Below are 23,741 nucleotides of genomic sequence, written 5' to 3'. Positions count from 1 at the left end.
TTGTGTCACAGTGAGAGTTAATGTAGTCCTAAAGGATTATTTCTTCTGTGTATTTTCTAGTATATGAGCCATTGGAAAATGAAGGGCTAGAAAGTTCAGGTAAGCTTTTTCTCTAAATGGGTGTTTCCTGCAATCAGCCCCACCCTCCTTGTATTTATTAAAACTCAGATAACTTGTGGGACAAAGATAGATGTAGTAGGAAATACAAGACATTTTCAAGTCTCCAAGGAAGTAATTGCATATTGTCAATATGTTTATTCCCTACTTATGATGCAAGTTTTATATCATCAGGGATAATGTCAGCCTATTTGATGTATTCTTTGAATATAATCTAGGAATTAAAGTTGATATACTAATATAAATACTTATGAGTCTTCATAAGAAGCCCTCTTATGAAGTCTAAAAAGAGCCAAATTTAGTTACTTTAGTAGAGATAAGTTAATTTAGGAATCTAGTGTGAGTTAATATAAAATGTGTGTTTTTTGTTTTTTTTTAGATAATGCTGTAGAAGATTCAAACATAATTTTAGAAGGTAAGTTAATTTTACAGAGATAGTTTTACTTTTTGTATTAAAATTAAGTTCCTGTATTCAACAGATGTGTATTGAACACTTTGCTGTCCATAGAGTGCTCAGGGCTAGAAGGGAGAGAATGAAGACAATGGATAGGGTTTCTGGTTTCCTTGGGGTTGGCATTCTCATGATCAGACATCATAAAGTAACTACAGATTATGAAAAGTGCAATAACAGAGATAAAACCAGGATAGTTCAATAGCAAATAACTGGTTACAGCGAGGCTCTTCTAACTAGGGAGTGGTTTTGTCAGACGGGGTTAGCCTTGGACAGGGATGGGTTGAAATTGGGTTCTTCATGTTGTTGTTCAGCTGCACAGACTATTTTTGAAAGTGAAGGGATTTTTCCTAAAAAATTGTTGCATATATTACATGGTGGTGCTTTGACAGCATGTAGAGTTGCAGAGATCCTAACAGTCTGCAGAGTTCTTTCATATACGTTATTTCAGTTGTTCCTCACAGTGGACACTGAAGGACAATATCATTGTGCTTTTTTTGTGTGTGTGGGACTAAGCTGGTATTCAACCCAGACTTGGGGCCAGCAGTGGACTCTGGGGTCCATGGGCGTTAACAGCTGGAAGTTGCCACAGGAAACATGTAATAGGGCATTTACTCTTAAAATTACTCTTAGAATTCATTTATGAGGGGGCGGAGCAAGATGGCGGAGGAGTCGGAGACCTGGATTTCGTCTCCTCTCAGGAATTAAGCTGGATAGGGATCAAACCATTCTGAACACCTACAAACTCAACAGGAGATCGAAGAAAAGAACAGCAACAACTCTCTCATCAGAAAAGCGACCACTTTCTGGAAGGTAGAACGTGCAGAGAAGTGAATCCGAGGCGATATTCGGGAGTTTAGACGGCGGGGGAGGGGCCTCCGTTGGCCGCTTCTGGCAAGTGATAGAACCACGGAGCACAAAATCGGAACTTTTAAAAGTCTGCTCTGCTGAGGGACGTCACTCTGGTGGCTAAGCGGGGGGTGGAACCCTCCGGGACAGTGTGGTCTCAGGACCCTCGGGGTCACAGAAAGACCGGGGCTGCCTGAGTGTGGCAGAGCTCCCAGGTAACGGAGCAGGGAACTGGCTGCAGAGGCGGAGCCCAGGCGCGGGCTCTCAGCTCGGGGTTGCCATAAACCGTGATCCACGGCACAGTCAGGCCACTGCTCCTCCAGCAGGGACCCAACAAGCGGCAGATCCGGGGAGACTCACCTTCCTCCCCCCGGGAGGAGCCGCGCGGGAGTGCACTGCAGGGATCTACTGGGTTTGAAGACTCCACCTGGGGTCGGGTGCCAGAGATAGAAGCGCGCGGTCACAGGCTGGGTGAGCACGGAGTGCGGCCGGAGACTGGGGAGACGGGAGTGACTAACTGCTTTTCTCTGGGGCGCACTGAGGAGCGAGGCCCCAAATTCTCAGCTCCTCCGGGGCGGAGATTGGGAGGCCGCCATTTTCACTCTCGGCCTCCAAAGCTGTATGGAAAGCTCGCAGGGAACAAAAGCTCCCGAGAGCAAACCCGAGCAGATTACTTAGCCCGGATCGGGCAAGGGCGGGGCAATTCCGCCTCCGGCAAAGACATTTGGAAACCACGGCAACAGGCCCCTCCCCCAGAAGATCAGTGAGAACAGCCAGCCAAGACCAAGTTTACCGATCAATGAGAACGGCAGAACTCCAGCGCTAGGGGACTACTGCACATAGAATTCATGGCTTTTTTACCATGATTCTTTAGTCGTTCAAAGTTAATTTTTTTTCTTTGTCTTTTTTCTTTCTTTTTTTTTTTTAACTTTTCTTTTTCCCTTTTTCAACCAACATCTTATCAATCCCTTTTTTAAAAAACATTTTTATTTTTCATTTTTAGAGTCATATTCTATCCCTTCATAGTAGTTACCCGTATTTTTGGCATATATATATATAAGTTGTTCTCTCTTTAAAATTTTGAGATAGTTTCTTCTAACAGATCAAAATATACCCTAAATCTCTAGTATATGGTTTTTTCTACTCCCCTGCCTGATCACATTCTCTCCCTTTTTTTTCTTTTTTCTTTTTTTAAATCCTCTTCTTTCTTTTTTCAAACAACTTCTTATCAATTCCTTTTATAAAATATTTTATAATTTCCATCTTTACAGTCATATTCCATCCCTTTATCATATCAACCCTTATTTTTGTACATATATAAGTTTTTCTTTCTTTAAAATTTTGGGAGGCACTTTCTTCTAACAGACCAAAATACACCCCAAATCTAGTGTGTGGCACTGATCTATATACCAGCCTGATCATATTTGATCACATTCTGGTTTTTTTTGTTGTTGTTGTTTTGTTTTGTTTGTTTTTGTTTGTTTTTATCTTTATCTTTTTCTTTTTCTTTTTTTTCTTTTTCTTTTTTTCCCTATTTCCCTTTCTTTTCCCACTGCTTCAGGTCTTTTATGATTTGTTTAGAGTATATTTTCTGGGGACGTTGTTACTCTGCTAGCATCTTGTTCTCTCATTAATCTATTCTCCTCTGCACAAAATGACAAGACGGAAAAAAATCACCTCAAAAAAAGAACAAGAGGTAGTACCGACTGCCAGGGACCTACTCAATACGGACATTAGTACGATGTCAGATCTAGAGTTCAGAATCATCACTTTAAAGATACTAGCTGGGCTTGAAAAAAATATGGAAGTTATTAGAGAAACCCTTTCTGGAGAAGTAAAAGAACTAAAATCTAACCAAGTAGAAATCAAAAAGCTATTAATGAGGTGCAATCAAATATGGGGGCGCTAACTGCTAGGATAAATGAGGCAGAAGAGAGAATCAGTGATATAGAAGACCAAATGATGGAAAATAAAGAAGCTGAGAAAAAGAGAGATAAACAACTACTGGATCACGAGGGCAGAATTCGAGAGATAAGCGATACCATAAGACGAAACAACATTAGAATGATTGGGATCCCAGAAGAAGAAGAAAGACAGGGGGGCAGAAGGTGTAATGGAGCAAATTATAGCAGAGAACTTCCCTAATTTGGGGAATGAAACAGGCATCAAAATCCAGGAAGCACAGAGAACCCCCTCTCAAAATCAATAAAAATAGGTCAACACCCCGACATCTACTAGTAAAACTTACGAATCTCATAGACAAAGAGAAAATCCTGAAAGCAGCTCGGGAGAAGAGATTTGTAACCTACAATGGTAGAAACATTAGATTGGCAACAGACCTATCCACAGAGACTTGGCAGGCCAGAAAGGACTGGCGGGATATATTCAGAGCACTAAATGAGAAAAATATGCAGCAAAGAATACTATATATCCAGCTAGGCTGTCACTGAAAAGAGGAGAGATAAAAAGCTTCCAGGACAAACAAAAACTAAAGGAATTTGCAAACAGGAAACCAGCCCTACAGGAAATCTTGAAAGGGTCCTCTAAGCAAAGAGAGAGCCTAAAAGCAACATAGACCAGAAAGGAACGCAGACAATATATGGTAACAGTCACCTTACAGGCAATACATTGGCACTAAATTCCTATCTTTCAATAGTTACTCTGAATGTAAATGGGCTAAATGCCCCAATCAAAAGACACAGGGTATCAGATTGGATTAAAAAACAAGACCCATCGATATGCTGTCTGCAAGAGACCCATTTTAGAACCAAAGACACCCCCAGATTGAAAGTGAGGGGGTGGAAAACCATTTACCATGCTCATGGACACCAAAAGAAAGCTGGGGTGGCAATCCTTATATCAGACAAATTAGATTTTAAACCAAAGACTGTAATAAGAGATGAGGAAGTACACTATATCCTACTTAAAGGGTCTATCCAACAAGAAGATCTAACAATTGTAAATATCTATGCCCCTAACATGGGAGCAGCCAATTATATAAGGCAATTAATAACAAAAGCAAAGAAACACATCAACAACAATACAATAATAGTGGGGGACTTTAACACCCCCTCACTGAAATGGACAGATCATTTAAGCAAAAGATCAACAAGGAAATAAAGACTTTAAATGACACACTGGACCAAATGGACTTCACAGACATATTCAGAACATTCCATCCCAAAGCAAAAGAATACACATTCTTCTCTAGTCCCCATGGAGCATTCTCCAGAATCGATCACATCCTAGGTCATAAATCAGGTCTCAACCGGTACCAAAAGATTGGGATCATTCCCTGCCTATATTCAGACCACAATGCTTTGAAACTAGAACTCCATCACAAGAGGAAAGTCGGAAAGAACTCAAATACATGGAGGCTAAAGAGCATCCTACTGAAGAATGAATGGGTCAACCAGGAAATTAAAGAAGAATTTAAAAAATACATGGAAACCAATGAAAATGAAAACACAACTATTCAAAATCTTTGGGATGCAGCAAAGGCAGTCCTAAGAGGAAAGTATATAGCAATACAAGCCTTTCTCAAGAAACAAGAAAGGTCTCAAGTACACAACCTAACCCTCCACCTAAAGGAGCTGGAGAAAGAACAGCAAATAAAGCCTAAACCCAGCAGGAGAAGAGAAATAATAAAAATCAGAGCAGAAATCAATGAGATAGAAACCAAAAGAACACTAGAACAGATCAACGAAACTAGGAGCTGGTTCTTTGAAAGAATTAACAAGATTGATAAACCCCTGGCCAGACTTATCAAAAAGAAAAGAGAAATGACCCAAATCAACAAAATCATGAATGAAAGAGGAGAGATCACAACCAACACCAAAGAAATACAAACAATTATAAGAACATATTATGAGCAACTCTATGCCAGCAAATTCGATAACCTGGAAGAAATGGATACATTCCTAGAGATGTATCAACTACCAAAACTGAACCAGGAAGAAATAGAAAACCTGAACAGACCTATAACCACTAAGGAAATTGAAGCAATCATCAAAAATCTCCCAACAAACAAAAGCCCAGGGCCAGATGGCTTCCCAGGGGAATTCTACCAAACATTTCAAGAAGAATTAATACCTATTCTTCTGAAACTGTTCCAAAAAATAGAAATGGAAGGAAAACTTCCAAACTCATTTTATGAGACCAGCATTACCTTGATCCCAAAACCAGACAAAGACCCCATCAAAAAGGAGAATTACAGACCAATATCCCTGATGAACATGGATGCAAAAATTCTCACCAAAATACTAGCCAATAGGATCCAACAGTACCTTAAAAGGATTATTCACCATGACCAAGTGGGATTTATCCCTGGGCTGCAAGTTTGGTTCAACATCCGCAAATCAATCAATGTGATACAATACATTAACAAAAGAAAGAACAAGAATCATATGATCCTCTCAATAGATGCAGAAAAAGCTTTTGACAAAGTACAGCATCCTTTCTTGATCAAAACTCTTCAGAGTATAGGCATAGAGGGTACATACCTCAATATCATAAAAGCCATCTATGAAAAACCTACAGCAAATATCATTCTCAATGGGGAAAAACTGAGAGCTTTCCCCCTAAGTTCAGGAACGCAGCAGGGATGTCCACTATCACCACTGCTATTCAACATAGTATTAGAAGTCCTAGCCACAGCAATCAGACAACAAAAAGAAATCAAAGGCATCCAAATTGGCAAAGAAGAAGTCAAACTCTCACTCTTTGCAGGTGATATGATACTTTATGTGGAAAACCCCAAAGACTCCACCCCCAAAGTGCTAGAACTCATACAGGAATTCAGTAAAGTGGCAGGATATAAAATCAATGCACAGAAGTCAGTGGCATTCCTATACACCAACAACAAGACAGAAGAAAGAGAAATTAAGGAGTCGATCCCATTTACAATTACACCCAAAACCATAAGATACCTAGGAATAAATCTAACCAAAGAGACAAAGGATCTGTACTCAGAAAACTATAAAATACTCATGAAAGAAATGGAGGAAGACACAAAGAAATGGAAAAACGTTCCATGCTCATAGATTGGAAGAACAAATATTGTGAAGATGTCAATGCTACCTAGAGCAATCTACACATTCAATGCAATCCCCATCAAAACACCATCCACTTTTTTCAAAGAAATGGAAGAAATAATCCTAAAATTTGTATGGAACCAGAAAAGACCCCGAATAGCCAGAGGAATGTTGAAAAAGAAAAGCAAAGCTGGCGGCATCACAATTCCGGACTTCCAGCTCTATTACAAAGCTGTCATCATCAAGACAGTATGGTACTGGCACAAAAACAGACACATAGATCAATGGAACAGAATAGAGAGCCCAGAAATGGACCCTCAACTCTGTGGTCAACTCATCTTTGACAAAGCAGGAAAGAATGTCCAATGGAAAAAAGACAGTCTCTTCAACAAATGGTGTTGGGAAAATTGGATAGCCACATGCAGAAGAATGAAACTGGACCATTTCCTTACACCACACACAAAAATAGACTCCAAATGGTTGAAAGACCTAAATGTGAGACAGGAGTCCATCAAAATCCTAAAGGAGAACACAGGCAGCAACCTCTTTGACCTCAGCCGAAGCAACTTCTTCCTAGAAACATCGCCAAAGGCAAGGGAAGCAAGGGCAAAAATGAACTATTGGGACTTCATCAAGATAAAAAGCTTTGCAAAGCAAAGGAAACAGTCCACAAAACCAGAAGACAACCAACAGAATGGGAGAAGATATTTGCAAATGACATATCAGATAAAGGGCTAGTATCCAAAATCTATAAAGAACTCATCAAACTCAACACCGAAAGAGCAAAGAATCCAATCAAGAAATGGGTAGAAGACATGAACAGACATTTTTCCAAAGAAGACATCCAAATGGCCAACAGGCACATGAAAAAGTGCTCAATATCGCTCGGCATCAGGGAAATCCAAATCAAAACCTCCATGAGATACCACCTCACACCAGTCAGAATGGCTAAAATTAACAAGTCAGGAAACGACAGATGTTGGCGGGGATGTGGAGAAAGGGGAACCCTCCTACACTGTTGGTGGGAATGCAAGCTGGTGCAGCCACTCTGGAAAACAGTATGCAGGTTCCTCAGAAAGTTGAAAATAGAGCTACCATATGATCCAGCAATTGCACTACTGGGTATTTACCCCAAAGATACAAAAGTAGGGATCCGAAAGGGTACGTGCACCCCGATGTTTATAGCAGCAATGTCCACAATAGCCAAACTGTGGAAAGAGCCAAGATGTCCATTGAGAGATGAATGGATAAAGAAGAAGTGGTATATATATACAATGGAATATTATGCAGCCATCAAAAGGAATGAGATCTTGCTATTTGCAACGACGTGGATGGAACTGGAGGGTATTATGTTGAGCGAAATAAGTCAAACAGAGAAAGACATGTATCATATGACCTCACTGATATGAGGAATTCTTAATCACAGGAAACAAACTGAGGGTTGCTGGAGTGGGGGGTGGGGTGGAAGGGATGGGGTGACTGGGTGATAGACACTGGGGAGGGTATGTGCTCTGGTAAGCGCTGTGAATTGTGCAAGACTGTTGAATCTCGGATCTGTACCTCTTAAACAAATAATGCAATATATGTTAAGAAAAAAAAAAGGTAGCAGTAGGGGAAGAATGAAGGGGGGGAATCGGAGGGGTAGACGAACCATGAGAGACGATGGACTCTGAAAAACAAACTGAGGGTTCTAGAGGGGAGGGAGGTGGGAGGATGGTTTAGCCTGGTGATGGGTATTGAGGAGGGCACATTCTGCATGGAGCACTGGGCGTTATGCACAAACAATGAATCATGGAACACTACATCTAAAACTAATGATGTAATGTATGGGGATTAACATAAGAATAAAAAAATAAATAAAAAATAAAAAGGCAAAAAAACCCACTATATATACTCAATATTGAATATACATCCTAAGTTCTTTTTTTTTTTTTTTAAGATTTTATTTATTTATTTGAGACAGAGAGAATGAGAGACAGAGAGCATGAGAAGCAGGAGGGTCAGAGGGAGAAGCAGACTCCCTGCCGAGCAGGGAGCCCGATGCGGGACTCGATCCAGGGACTCCAGGATCATGACCTGAGCTGAAGGCAGTCGCTTAACCAGCTGAGCCACCCAGGCGCCCTACATCCTAAGTTCTAATTTTCAGCACATGACTATATTGGAGTAGGGATAGAGACAAATAATTAGAAATAGGTCAATAAAAGAGTAAGAAATGACTGTGGCTGAAAAAACAAAGAATTCATTTATGAGCCACTCATTATCAGTTTTCAGGTTAAATGTTACTGCTTTTGAGCTTGGTTAGGCAGAATATTTAATAGTACAGTTGACTGAAATGGGAGAAGATAGGGAGGAGTGGAGGGAATGTGGGGATACCAGAATTGCCCTCATCGTCCACTTGGCTGCCGGCAGAGACCCCTCCACGGCTGCTGTGGGACCTCTGAGTACACGCACATTCATCTCCACGTAGCAGGCTGGATAGTGTTCAGAATTTCTCCTACCTCCTATTACTCAGTTCTTTTTGAAGAATATAGCCGAGTCTGTTTTTTATTCAGTCAGAATCAGAAACTGGAAACCCCACATCCCTCGGAAGAACTTTATCCAACCCATCCCACCTGTATCGTTTTATATAAGAGACAAAACATCACAATATGCCTCTTGGCCCTGCCTTTCCTGTGTTCGAAGTAGTTTTTCCAAAGACTTCTCAGGCATTTTGATAAGCCAGTAGAGGACGTAGTGGAGATTGCTAAGGGAATTCTTTCTGGGGGGTAGTGGGGCTCTGGACTGTGCACTGCTAGCCCCACCTGTAGTTTCTGTGCTCCTGTGTTTGGAACCTCGAGTGGTCAGTGAGAAAGAGCTCATCATAATTCACATGCCCTGTAACCTCTCTTTCCCCCCTCTTCCTTGACTTGGCTCGATGCCTCAGTATATAATTGGATTCCCACACCAGAAATGCGAGTGTCGTCATTGACACTCCCTCCATCTCTGCAGCTAATCCCAAGTCCTGGTGAATGGGCTTCCGAAACATTTCTCAAATGCATTCTTTTCTCTGTGGCTCTAGTGATCTAGTTCAGCCCTCATCGGCTTCCTGGACAACAGTGGTCACCTTTTAGCCTATCTTCTCAACTTGATACTTGTCCCCTTCAAACCCATCTGTCATGATGCCATTAGGGTGAGCTATTCAGAAGTACAGGTTAGGCTGTATCAGCCCTGTGCCTAAACCCTCTTTTCTTCCCCATCTGTGTCAGGTTACTTTCCATTATAGGCAACAGAAAACTAAACTTGAATTGGCTTAAGCATGAAAGATTCAGGTGACAGATCAGTTGTGAACTTGGTGAGGAATTTGGACTATATTGCAGTACATTGGGAATCTGGAAAAATACTTAAATGAGGTATGGCATAATCTGACTTACTTTAAAGAATTACTTTCACTCCTAGTTAGAAAATGGATTGGATGGAGCAAGAATGGAGGCAGGGACCACTCTGTTAGGACATGATTGGGTACCAATCCAGGAAGTGATCGTGGTGGCCTGGAGTAATGTCATGGCAGTGGAAATGGAGGGGAAAGTTTTGAATTTGAGAGAGATTTTTGAATTACAACTGATGGAACTTTCTGATGATTGTGAAGGAAAGAGAAATCAAGGGAGACTTTGGTTTGGTTTGAGTAACTGTCGGATGATGGGGCCATTTACCAACTGTTGGATGGTGGGGAAACTAGGATATAGAGAAAACTGGTTTAGGGGAGAAAACCAAGGCTCCATATTAGATATTTTAAGTTTGAGAAAGTTGTGAGATTCCCAGGTGGGGGTATCAAGTAGTGGGTTGGATGTGCCAGTGGTAGGAGCTAGATGAGTGAGACCTGAGGTGGATGTGTTTGGGAGCCATCATCATGAAGGTGGGAGTTGAAATCCATACTGAAGTGGGTTTAAAAAGTCCTGGAGTAAAGAAAATCAGGCTGTGCTGATATAATTAGTTTGCTATTTCCTTTTAAAAAATCCTCTCATTACATCATTGCCAAAATAATTTTCAGGTAAGTTTGTTAAATGAACACTTTTTCAGAATAAAATTGGTTGAAAATTTATCTTGCAATAATAATAAGGCTTTCTTAGTATAGTATCAGTGATGGAAATAATAAAGTGACTAATACTTTATGATGCATACAAGTTTTTCAAGCCTAAAGTGACAAGTAAAAGAAATTCTGAGAAAAAAATATTGGTAAAGGTGGTACAGTGCTAGTAGATCTCTAACTTACTGAGAACAAAATTAGTAGGCAAACCTTAACAAGCCAGTCACAACAGAGAAAGCTAGTAAACACTCCCAGTGCTGCCACTGAAACAACGAAATACGCCAGAATATTAATTGTGATCAGTGGGAATAGGTGAGATTTTTTTTTCCTTTTTCCTTTTATGTGAAAAATATTTCCAAATCTTCCATTTGGGTATGTATTATTCTTAAAATTAGAAGCAAATTAATATAAGAAGAAAAATGATTAAAATAGTTGCATAAATGTATGAGTTTTAGAAAATGCTATAAAAATTCTTCCTTTTGACCAAAGTCTGTTCCAAGTCTTTAGGAGCAAAAGGAAAGCTAATATAATCTTATCTCTAGATTAAGGTAATGTTCAGTGGGTTGTTAGCGATGAAGTTCTTAAAATGTGATGTAATTTGATAGAGTGAATCAGATCAGTATATTATTATACCATTATGTGATAAAGTCTACATACAGTCTCTTTAGTTGCAAATGGGAGGAAGTGGCCAGGGAAAAAAGCAAGATGTTAAAAAAGTCATCTCCATATTTTTGGCCAGTCTTAGAATATATTATCTTGAATATTATTTTTCAGAAACTTTATTAAGGATAGTAATTTACTTTTAGGACTCTGATCTTTCAATTTCTTTGCGTTGTTTCGTTCATGTTACAATTAGGGTTATGTCTTAAAAATTTTTTAACAAAATATTTTAAACATCTTTCCTCAGCTTTCTTATCAAGTCTGATGCAAAATTGTGGTGAAGACCTGGGTTTTAGTTCATATCTCCTTTGCCCAGGCAGCGAGTTTTGCAGTTAGTCAGTTAGGCAGATAACGTAAAGCCTATTTTATGAACACTTGAGAAGTATACAACATTTTGTGAAGTTCTAGCTAATTCTTCTTTGTTGTAATAGTGTGAAAACTTAATGTTTTTGTTATCATTGCACGCGAATCCCAAAAACGTCTGTAAAAATAATCACTGTAACTTAAATACAATCTGTATCTTAAACACTGGTCAGTGATATATAATGGATTGTAATTTTCTTACTTATTTTAGAAGAGCACATGCCCCCTGCTGAAGAACAACAGGAGGTACCACCAGGTATGACATTTTGTTGGATGCATTGCTCTTTCCTTTTCTATTTAATTTAAAACGTACTGTTGATAGGCACAGTAGCTGTATGAAATCAGTCGATGAAGAGTAAAAATCCTGAGAGAAGGATTAATTTTACCTAAATTTAAAGAGAAGATTGCGTTTTGATCAGTTGAGCCAAAGTAAAGGAAAATACATGTCAGATTCAGTCTAGTACATGTTTGTTGAGCTAGACTGTGAGGAGTGTTAAAGATCAAAGTACCATATGATTTTTGCCATTATAGATGGTAGTAGTAGTAGTAGTTAGGTGGTTTTTTTTTTTAATTGATAGGCTAATTGATGATGGATCAGAATTGCCTTAAGATGAAAGTTCTAGTAGTGTATACTTTTGTGACTTTATGCTTCTTCCCCATTCCCCATTTCCGTGACGGCATCTTAGTGCCCTGGGCGATCCTGGCTGGCTGCCTACGTCTTGTTAGTACCCGAAGTCTTTCTTTCCAGCCCACTGGGTTAATCCATTTCTGTACTTTTCCCTCCCCTCTGCCACATGCCCTTCTCACAGCAGTGAATTTAGACAGTGGGAACATCATTTCGACCAGGGCCTGTGCTTTCAAATGGCCTTTGAGAGATGACATTAATTCTACCTGCAATCAGAAATTAACATACAAGCCTCCTGTTCTCATAGTGGGAAAGACATGTTTTGTGAAGAGGGGGGTTTCTGGGACCTCTGTCCCAAGGGTATTTCCTCTTGCTTCTGTGTTTTATTTCCATTTTCTTTCTTTTTGGTTGAATTTTTGCTCCGATTTCTTCCATTATGCTTAATGTGAATTTTGTAGCAATGATGTGCATTACTCTTGTTGATTTTGGTAGAAATAATTATAACTGCCAGAATCTCCTGACTAGTAAATTTCAAGGAAAAAAAATAACTTTTATAATCAAAGAATATTTTTATATACCCCAGCTCATCGTTGCTTATTTCACGTTGGGATGTTACAGGCTTTGGCGGTTGTCATACCGTGTATATTTATAGTCATCTGTGCAAATGCTTAAGAGAACTGGGTTGTTGGTATTATAATGTGAATGAGAATAGAAATGCATGGAGAATTTGGGCTTTTACATGATGGATACTGCGCAGGTACATGTATTTTGTGTTTAGGAAAGGTGCACAGAGCAGGGAGAGTTGATGTTTCTATCCTGCCTTTGTAATTTCTGCTTGATTGTTGAGGGTGCTTCACGGAGGGCCTTGTTTCTGCCTTGAGGCAGAGCACATTACTGAGTTAGCATTTCAGTCACCGTCCAGTACTTTAAAGAAATTGTCTTCGAAGTATTTTTTAAAATAATGAGTTTTTACAACATTGACTCTTTTCTAGTTACAGTGCAGATTTTTTAATACTGACCTGACTTTAGCGAAGGCATAAAAAGTAATACTGTCTTCTGGCCAGAAATTTCTGTGCTTTTATTTCCATGTTTTATAAGCTGAGCGCAAGAATTTCCTCACAACATAAATATAAAATACCCTGGGGTTGGGGTGCTGGAAGAAGATGCTTTTTGAGAGGAGGTATTTAACAACCGAAGCACGTAAAAATGAAGATTTGATTAATATCTGTACTCACTGACATACAATAAGTTCCCCATCAACCGTGACCATAATTACTATTTTTTTTAGTAATTAATTAGCCTGATCTTCGAGGTGGATCAAGAGAAGTTAAACCCTGAAAGACCTGCTCAGGAAGTTGTAACCTGTAATTTGGTGTCATAAAAATTTGACTGACCTGCTGCCCAGTTACAGTGTGACCTTGCCAGAAGAGACTATAAGGCCAAGAGTTAGCAATAGTTATTTTTAATGATTGCACTTGCTTTGCTTATTTCTCATTATTTTCATAGTCTTACTGTATATTACAACCTCTTTTATTCAGTCTTACAAAAGAATAATAGTTAAAACTCTCTATATTCGTGATCTTCTTGTACAATAAGCTGACTGCTCTTGTAAGTGCTCAATTATCTGTGTGATTACAAAAACTGCAGGAACACTGATGATAGGGCCTGTCTCCCTCCTTTGCAATGCTCCTTACCTTTCAGTCTTTAAAATCTGTTATTCAGGGGAAGCTTTAATGGAGGACCTCTGCAACATGCTAGCTGTTAATAGTTCACTTTTTCCTGGCCCTTGGAGTCTTAACTGATGATTACTTTGCCCTCCCTGATCATTCCAAGACTAGGTTATACTGTCTTAATATTTCTTGTTTAAGTTCACAATAATGTATTTATTGGCGGGATAACCCCAATAGGGCGGGAACTGTCTTAATTCACCGTTATATTGAGCCACACACTACGGCCCAGTGAATGCGAACCTTTAGTAAGCATTAAACATTATGTAGGAGCTCTTCTAAGCACATTCCATGAATTAACTCATTTAATGTTTCCAGTTGCCTAAGAGGTAGGCACGCTGTTATCTCCATTTTACAGATGAGAAAACCGAGACACAACAAAGCGGGTCTGAGAGCCGACAGGTGGCAGTATGGAGGCTGCCCCTTGCATGCTGGCTCCAGAGTTCACACTCTTGGCCTCTGTGCTCTAGAGGGTTTTTCATAAGGGAAGGCCTAAGGGCTGATGCATTCTGAGAACTGTTTTGATGTGGTAAAACTAGAGCTGTCGTCTTACTCAGCATCTTTCTCTTCATATACATTAGTACTTCAGCTAGGACCTGGAAGTGGTAGAAAAGTAAGTTGTCCAGTAGCTTGAATTTTGTCATCTTTTGTTTATATTTGTAAATTTATAAATGCTTTGCTCTTGACAAGGATATAAAAAGTCAGTCCTAAGAATTGATCATTCTGATATTAGAAGTCAAGCATTTTGAATACCAGATTTTTTTTTTTAAATTGTTTTTGCAATCCATGCTCCTTTAGTGGGTTTTCACTTTCTCTCTCCTAATTTATTTATTTGACAGAGAGAGAGACAGCATAAGTAGGCAGAGCAGTAGGCAGAGAGGGAGAGGGAGAAGCAGGCTCCCCACTGAGCAGGGAGCCCGATGTGGGACTCGATCCCAGGACTCTGGGATCATGACCTGAGCCGAAGGCAGATGCACGCTTAACCGACTGAGCCACCCAGGCGCCCCCAAACCCAGATTTTTACTTGAAATCATATAGCGTGTGATTCTGGCAATATGACAGAATAAATATGAATAGCACAAATTGATTCATTTATGAAGGAATCACTTACGAAATTCATCCGAGGAAAATTTCCTGCCAAACAGTATGTTAAGGCCCTTTCACTAACTGGTTCCAGTAACAATTCTTTTCTGTCATACCATGCCAGAGAAAAAAGAAGTTAATGTTATGTTTTATGGTGATAATCATTATTCAGGATGGAGATATGTGAGCACCAGTGTTTCTGCTGCTCCCGTCTCTCTGAAAATGGAGATAACATTGTAACTCAGCCCACCCTGGACTGGTCTAGCAATGGGGATGGCTTTGCTCTGCTGCATCTGCGCGAACTTTCACTCATGCCACCCCTTGTCACCCAGCATTTCCTAATGTGATCACTAGGACACTAGCCGGCCTTAGTCCGGCAGCCCTAGAGGTCTTCGCTTATGTGCATAAGCGCCTAACATGAAGGTTACTGTTATAGATTTCATCGTTTAGGCAAGAAGTACGTATTGAGCAAGTACAAAGGCACAGCTGTGCCCTGGGCGAAGAAGACACTCGAGCAACAATATGGTGCCTGCCCCATAACGGGTCGCAGTCCTGTGGGCTTACAGCTGAGTAAAACAACCACTACGATGTCATCAAGTCCCCAGAGGGGTAGACAGGGCAGCACAGAGAAGGAGGGATAATTAACCCAACTTTGGGAGCAAGGGTGTGGAGAGTCACATAGGCCTCCCCAGGTGTCGTCGTGCTGGAGCTGACTTTTGAGGTGTGGGGTTGACTCATGGGGATTGGAATTGGAAGCAATGTGCAGGGAGAGAGGGCGGATGGACGGGAAGAGTCCAGGAAGATTCCCGTTTTCCTGACCTGAATGCATGAATGATCAGCCCTTCGTGGACCTAGTGGAGGCAGGAGGAGGTAGAGAGTAGCAGAGGAGGTGACTGGCCCGATTTCGGACATACTGGCTTTGCAACTCGGTGAACCACTTCTGAGTGGAGTCGTCTTTAAGTGTTCAGGAGCACACATTTGGGTCCTTCAGAATTGTAAATGGGCTTTAAGTTTGCCTTTTCATCGGTACTCAACATTATGCCTCGAACAGCTTCCCACAACCTCAGGTACGCTTGATGGCACAGTTACGGAAATGCTCATTCCTCTCACGGGCTAGCTCGCTGACAAATTCTAAGAGAACCTGACGCCAAACGCATTTGTAAAAACATTTTCTGTTGAGGTGTAATTGACGCACACAGACGTGCTCACTCGTTGAACGTACAGCTTAAGGAACTTGTGCCTGCGATCCATTCCTGCACCCACTCGTCGGAATGCTTCTAGTGCTCCAGAAATCTCTCCTTCCTCCCGCTCAGTCCCATCCCCCCCAACAGCAGCTGTGCTGATCTGTATCACCACTGATTGGTTTGCTTGCTCTTGAATTTAATAAAACAAAACCAGAAGCAGACACACACAAATGCAGATATGCTTTTTTGGTGACTCTTTTTTGTTGTTCAACATCGTGTCTGAGTTTCATCTACTTTGTCATGCATAGTATTGGTTTCTATTCATTGCCCTTTACTATAAATACATTACATTAAAAAAATCCATTCTACATTGATAGCTGTTATGAATGTTTCCAGTTTCTGACTGTTATGAAGAAAGCTTCTATGAATAATCTTGTACATGTCTGTTGTATATAAATACTCATTTCTGTTGGATATATAAAAGTATACAGATGATTTCTAGTTACCTCACATTAGCACCAAATCTACCTATATAAAAATGTCTGGATACACATACACACACACACACACACACCCCCATATATAGGTAGGTAGATAGATAGATGGATAGATAGATAGATAGGAAGGGAGGAAGGAAGGATCATAATCCAGATTTAGAAATTATATCAAAATTTGGCTGGGCCTTTAAGTGCACCATCTTCTTTTCTACTCGAATTGTAACAGATCTAATGCTGTGATGGTAAAATCAACCAGATACTAAAGTTTGGAATGAGAAAGTATTTGCAAAAAAATTGGACAAGAATGACTTTTACTGTATACTTTTTTTACCCAATCATTTATATTGTCAGTAACATTAAAAACTGACATACGATTATATTAATGTATTTTAACTGCAACTTACAGTATCCAGTTGCTCCTTGAAAATCCTTCCTGTATTTGTTTTTCAAACACCATGCTAGATTTCTTTTTTCTCTATTACATTTCTTATTAATAACAGTGAAAACACTGACGGGAGAAAGAGAGTTAATGCTTGTATCTCTCAAAAGATTGAAGTTCTTAAATTTAGTTGTAATTCTCAGATGCTCTAAGAAGCTTAAATTTTCATCAGCAGCTTTGCAAGTAATTCCCAGGGACTTCTCTGGGTAGTTAATCACTGTTTAACGAGTTGCCCTTAAAAACAACAATAGCACGTAAAAAGCATTTACTTCTGTCGGTGGGGTTTTTTTTTTTTTTTTTTAAGTAGAATGAAAATGAAGCAGTTTCACAGTCTGTGTCTGGTTGGTCCTTTAATTTAGATTTCCCCTTATTTTTGCAGATACTTAAAGCTTCAGAAAGACTGCCCCCACTACCGCAGGAGGACCAGCCTAACCATACGCTCCAAAAGATGGCTGTGATAGGTCTTGTGACGCAATTACTGAGCAGACCAAGATCTTTGGGAATGAACACTAAAGATGTTTTCAATCAATCATAGTCCACTGGCATCTTAGTGTATTTTTTTTTTTTTTTTAGAAACAGAAATTACATGTAATGTTACATTCCTGCATGTCCGTTTTCAATAGCTTTAGTGGATCCTTTGGATTTTCTCCTCTTTCTTGTTGTGACACAGCTTCCGATCTTACCTACATTTATGTGTGTTGTTCAGATAACAGTTGATTATATTGACGATGTAGTAGCATTTGTCTTGGCAGGGTTTTACTGTGTATATGACTGGTAATTACCCCTACGTCTGTTGGACTGACCTGTGTAAACGGCATAAATGTGACCTCAAAGCCATGAAGAGTGCCCCGCGCTTGCACTCCGAGGCCCGCTACTGACGGTCACGGTTAGCTGTGAAGATTGGAGCTGGATATACCCGCACTGATATCCTTAGAAGACGTTTCTACCTTGGCTTCGAGTGTTCAGGGTAAAACTCAAATTTTGAGGTTCCTGGAGCTGGTAGCTCACTGATGAGAAAAGTTGAATATTTCGGTGCAAGTCTTAAGTTATCGTGGTTTATTTATTTTTCAGATCGAGGGGGAACAGTTAAAATTCCTTGCTAGGATATAGGCAAAAGGAATGGCCTGCTCTGTCATGCAAAAACGCTGTCGGGCACCTCGGATCAATCATAGAATAGCTTTGTCCCTTCGGTATTTGTTGAAATTTTAGAAAACCTGTATAAATTGCCGGTGCACATCTTAAAGGTTGCTCTGCCGTTGGCTAATTGAGTTATGCCCTCACAACACTGGAGACGGCCCCGTGATCTTACTAGAGAACGATGCCTCTAGCTGGGTTGATGTAGGGCGTGTGGAAGGTGCACACAAGCCGCTTTTCCTGCTGCTGTTTGCAACGTATGAGCCTTTTCTTTTCCACCCTGAAGAGTTTCTTCTACTTTTAAAGTGGTTTATTTGGGCTCAGCAATAGTTGCTGTGATGAAAATACTCATTTGTTAGGAAAAGAAGGTAGTGACATCATTTTGAAAGGACCATGAGCTATTAAAATCAAAGGAAAAGCCATAAGAAGTAATTTCATTTCCATGTCAGAGATAGCTCTTGATTAAGTTAACATTGTTTTAAGATAAGATGACTTTTTTCTCCCCTGCTTTTAGGGTTACAATCAGAGAGATTTTATATTTTTATCCTTATAGATCATAGTTACAACATAGTGAGTGATGCATGCTGACCCAGTGGGTAGTGAAATCCAGAAGACTGAGTTACTAGGAAAAGCAATAATTTTCTAAAGCTGTGATATGGGTAATACGGAGTTGCTACTCAAATTCTAATAAAGCTCTTAATTCATATTGTGAATTATAGAACACTACTTTTTATAAAGCCTTATTTTTTTAGGGCAACTTAGCAGTGACATAGAACTGATAAATGAGTAGAATTTTGCTGGATTTTTGTATATAATCTCTAGAGCTCTGGAAACTGAGGATTCGTTATAATGTGGTCAACTTCAAATACTTTCTGATTCCAAATATCTGAATTAATGAGCCTTGTCTTCACAAATACGAGCCACGCTGGGCAATATCAATGGATTTTCTAAAAATAATGTAAATGTCTTCTGTTTAATGTTATTTGAGTGCAATAAAATGCAGAATTCTTCTCTATATTGTCATTATTTTGAATTATTATTTTGTTATATAACAAAATCAGTTCATTTTATACTTAACTAGTATATTAGAATATTACAGTATCCTTGATGACTGAAATCACGAAGGTGTACCTTCGACCCTTTCTTAACCTATTTCTAATAGGTGATGTTTATTTTGTTTAACATTTACTCTGATGCTACATTGCCGGGAGCCAGATTAAAATGAAATAGCCCGTGCATCCATCCTTTGTAGGTTTTTTTTAGCACCTAGCAGTTTTGGTAATTCCCTAGTGAGGCAAGCCCCACTCCCCTACAGCCTCCTGCTCCCCCATGACCATTGTACCATGAGGACATGAACTCCATTGTAGTTGAGAAGACGAAAGAGTCTGAGCAGGTGGAAGGGCAGGTGAGGGTACGGCAGGTTCTCTTTACATCTTCATTCTTGGGGCAGAAAAGGAGAACTAGACAAGTAGGGAAGAAGCCTCCGGGATCCAGAAAGGGTTGTTTTCTCCTCCGGCATGCCAGAAGGAGACTTCAGACTCACTCACTCAGGATAAACAGACCCACTTTTTTTTTTTATTATGTTATGTTAATCACCATACATTACATCATTAGTTGAAATCTTGCCATTTGCAACGACGTGGATGGAAATGGAGGGTATTATGCTGAGCGAAATCGGAGGGGGAGACGAACCATAAACAGACCCACTTTTACTGACTGCATTGCCTCTGCTGAGCGCTTTGTGTGTGTCGGTCACTTGCGTTTTCCCAGCAGGTGGGGCTTATCCCTGCTTGCAGATAAGGAAACTGAGGGGCAGAGAGGCCGAGACACCTGCCAGCCATGGTCCTTCATGGTGAGCACGTGGGCAACAGGTGGCAGGTGGAAACAGTTGGAGGGAGGCCAGAATGCAGGCAGGAGAGCAGGTCGGAGACTAACAAGTAGTAGTCCAGGTGACGGTGGACGGGCAACCTCGGGAAGTACTGGCAGAGAGACAGAGAAGGGGGACAGGAAAGTTGTGGCTGGCTGAGTGGGCCAGCACCGGGGAAACAGAGTCTTGGAGAGTCACAGATGCCAGGGACATGAGGAACTGGCGAGGGCAACTGGGCCCGGATGGAAATTAGCTTTGGACGTGCGTGAGGGCCAAGAAGAACTGGTCAGTAAGCAGGGAAGCACGGGTACTGGAACAGCATAGAGTTCAGGATATTAAGGGATTTTCTTTAATGGTGTATGATCATTTTTGAACAATTAAGATCCCGTTCTTTTTAGTAAGGTTTTCCTTATCCTGAGAGGGGGGAAAAAAGTAAGTACAGTTAGGGATTGCATTACACCTTTCTTCTACGAGTGCTTAAACCCTAAGTATGAGTTACAAGTGAACTTGGACGTGGGTAATTTTCAGAATTGGGCTGAGCAGATAGCTCCCTTTAACTTGGAGACTGCCCGTCATTGGAACATACAGAGTGTGATTGAAGTATTATTACAGAGGATACTTTCTAAATCAGTCTTACCTGTTCTGTGACCTTTGGCAAGATTCCTGAGCCTCTCTAAGCCTTAGTTTCCTTATCCATAAAATTAAAACTACCTCCCAGGGTTGATGGGGTTGATGGGGTTGATGGGATCGTCTGCAGCAAGTGCTTAGAACAATGCCTGGCACCCAGTAAGCATCCAGTAAGTCCTTCTCTGGGGCACGGCGAGGTCCCCATGGGTCTCCCAGGGAAGTGAGTGTACACAGAGAATAAAGCACACAGAGAATAAAGCATGTGTACACAGAGAATAAAGTAAAGCAGAGTAACACTTTACTGTGAGCTTTGCAGAATACTAGTGAAGGAAGCTGGATCTCTGAAAATGCTTTTACCCACTGAAAATCAGAGGGGCCAAAATGCCTGCTCTGCTCATTTACCCATATCCAAACACGAGTCACAGATGTCCACATGTTGGTGTGAGGTGAAGGGCAGAAGGGAACGTGAGAGAGAGAGCTCTTGCCCAGAGCTGGGGAAGTCTGGCCTGGACCTTCTTCGGTCAGGCTCACTGCCCTCTCGTAAATACTGCTGCTGGGGAGGAAGAAAGATGGTGGCCTTGTTCCCCAGAGGGTGCCTGGCCAGGGCCCTCCTACCCATTTAAAATGGGACCCATTCAAACCACTCCTCCTTCCTTATTTCTCCCCTGGGGGCGGGAAGATGTGTGGGGAGCCCTAAACTCCTCTTCGTGGGTAGCACTCACCTGTTCTCTCTAGTCAGGTTAGCAACTTGCATTTCGTGCTTGCGTTTTCAGATGACCCCAGCCCCATGCCAAGCGACGGATTCCTGGAGAACGTGGAGGGGCACAGCCTTCCTGCAGGCACTGCTGGTAGCACTGGAAGGGCTCCTTGGGGGACCAGGATTGTGTGTTGATGTTTTTCCTCAATCCTGTGTCCTCTGAGAGTGCATCCTATGAAATGATGCGCTGCCTAACTTTTTGATAAAGGAGGTTATGGTTAATACGATCAGAAATTCTAGAACATTCAACAGAAATCTAGAATGGCTTTTTGTTTTTGTTTTTGTTTTTAAATATCCCGTGTACGTCCTGCAGCACTGGCAGGAAGAGTGTGCCAGTCAACTTGATAAAACCCACTCTTTGCTCGAGGCAAAGCCTGCATGTCCCTATCTCCCGTTTCTCTTTCAGGGAAGGTAGGGAAGGGCACTGTGGGAAGATTATATGCTTTGGAATGATGTAAACAGCTGACCTTGATAGGTCAGGCACTCGACTTTCCCAGCCTCAGCTTCTTCCTTTGCACAGAGGGAGACAGACCTCCCCCTAGGGAGGCAGGAGGCAGTAGGGGGGCGCGATGTACTTAGACTGAGCCTGCACTCTGCAGCTTTCACGGTCATTCCCTTCCTCTCCATTGGTGTCTTGAAACGCCTGACCTATAAAAAGCCCTGCCTTGTATCGGAAGCCTGCCTCCCATTTACTTGTCACTTCTAAAAAGTGCAATGTTTGATAGGAATGTATGGAGGAAGCCGGCGAGCAAAACAATGGAGCGTTCAGTGGTTGTACCCCTGATCTCACCCCACGGCCTGGTCTACTCTGGGGGAAGAACTGAGTCTGATTTTGTATCAGTCTCCCAAACTCTGCGCTATCCTGACTCCCACACACATGCCTATACATGCATTCCTAGAAATACCCAAAGCTAGATGAGTACCTACGGGAACTATATAATCAGCTGGTCTACCGTGAAATTTAGCTAGACCCCAATTTCTATGAAACAGTGGGCCAGATCTGAGATAGTGCAGAAATGAACTTATAAGCTCAGGGTCAGGTCATATGCCATAGTTTTCCATGTAAGGTGGATGTTGTTTGGTCGAGGTTCTGGGTGGGTTTTACTGCACACGGTCCCATTCGTGGGAGAGACCCTACGACTGTGGTTAACTTAGTGAGAGGCTGACACAGGTGGGCTGTCTGGCCCATCTCGGCTCCTCAGCACCTGGGCTCAGTGCAGCAACCCTTAGTGTTCCAGATGTGTATGTGTGAAGTCCTTGGGGAGGTGAGACTGGTGTCACCCCAGTGAGGGGGACATGCGGCATTTCTTTAAAGCACATGGTGGCTGTTAAAGTCTTCTGGTTTTAGGAGACAGTATCAATATTGAACAAGCTTTGGTGAGGGCTTCACTCCACTCCAGTTTGCCTTTATACCCACAGAGGCACTTTTGGAGGAGATGACGACCCACAGCCCTACTTTCCTGTTAATGAGGAATACTTAGCCTGGTGCCTCATACCTGGTTACTTTTTTTTTTTTTTAAACATTTTTTTTTAAAGATTTTTTAAATTTATTTATTAGAGAGAGTGAGAGAGCGCAAGAGGGGGTAGGGTTAGAGGGAGAAGCAGACTCCCCGCCGAGCAGGGAGCCCGATGTGGGACTCGATCCCGGGACTCCAGGATCATGACCTGAGCCGAAGGCAGTCGCTTAACCAACTGAGCCACCCAGGCGCCCACACCTGGTTACTTTTATAAGTATAAGCCTGGTGACTTTTAAAAGCAATTCATATGAGTCTAATCTTAGTATTTTGTAACAAATTTCATGTGTAAAGAATTCAGGGTTTAGGAAAATTGGAATTCTATGCCCAGGAATATTTTTCTTAAATTATATTTATTTGAATTCATTTAAATATGGTCCTATATTTTGAGATAACGAATGGGGACTTTCACAATACTTACTTTGTTTTGTCTTTACTTTTCAGAAACAAATAGAAAAACAGATGATCCAGAAATAAAAGAAAAAGGTGAGATCATCAAATAAACTGCCTTTCAAATATACATAGGAAGAAAATCATCACACTATTCATGAATAACATGCTGATTTTATTTTGTATCACCAGTGAAAAGAAATTGCCTCTGGGTTTATTATTTCAATGGTTTTATCAACAAACATTTATCAATATTTACATAAACATTAAGAGCAAAGTCTCTAAAGAGGTAGCCTGGTTTCTAATCCTGGTTTTGCTGTTCACTATATGTATGTCTGAGAATTCCTTGCCCTCTGTGCCT

The 23,741-nt window shown here is 41.0% G+C and overlaps 1 protein-coding gene across 1 annotated transcript in view; it reads left to right on the top strand.

The window, feature by feature from the left end:
* ASPH (aspartate beta-hydroxylase) overlaps positions 1-23,741 on the top strand; it is a 194,300-nt gene that overhangs the window by 53,579 nt on the left and 116,980 nt on the right. The window contains exons 11-14 of the mRNA XM_035011224.1: positions 61-99; positions 497-532; positions 11,748-11,792; positions 23,435-23,476. Of these exons, the coding sequence (XP_034867115.1) occupies positions 61-99; positions 497-532; positions 11,748-11,792; positions 23,435-23,476 (162 nt within the window). The remainder of the gene's footprint in view (positions 1-60; positions 100-496; positions 533-11,747; positions 11,793-23,434; positions 23,477-23,741) is intronic.

This window comes from Mirounga leonina, unplaced genomic scaffold (assembly GCF_011800145.1).
Source record: "Mirounga leonina isolate KUSES-001 unplaced genomic scaffold, KU_Mleo_1.0 Mir_165, whole genome shotgun sequence".
Taxonomy (NCBI): domain Eukaryota; kingdom Metazoa; phylum Chordata; class Mammalia; order Carnivora; family Phocidae; genus Mirounga; species Mirounga leonina.
The sequence above is the reverse complement of the archived record's forward strand: the minus strand, read 5'-3'. Positions and strand labels throughout refer to the sequence as shown.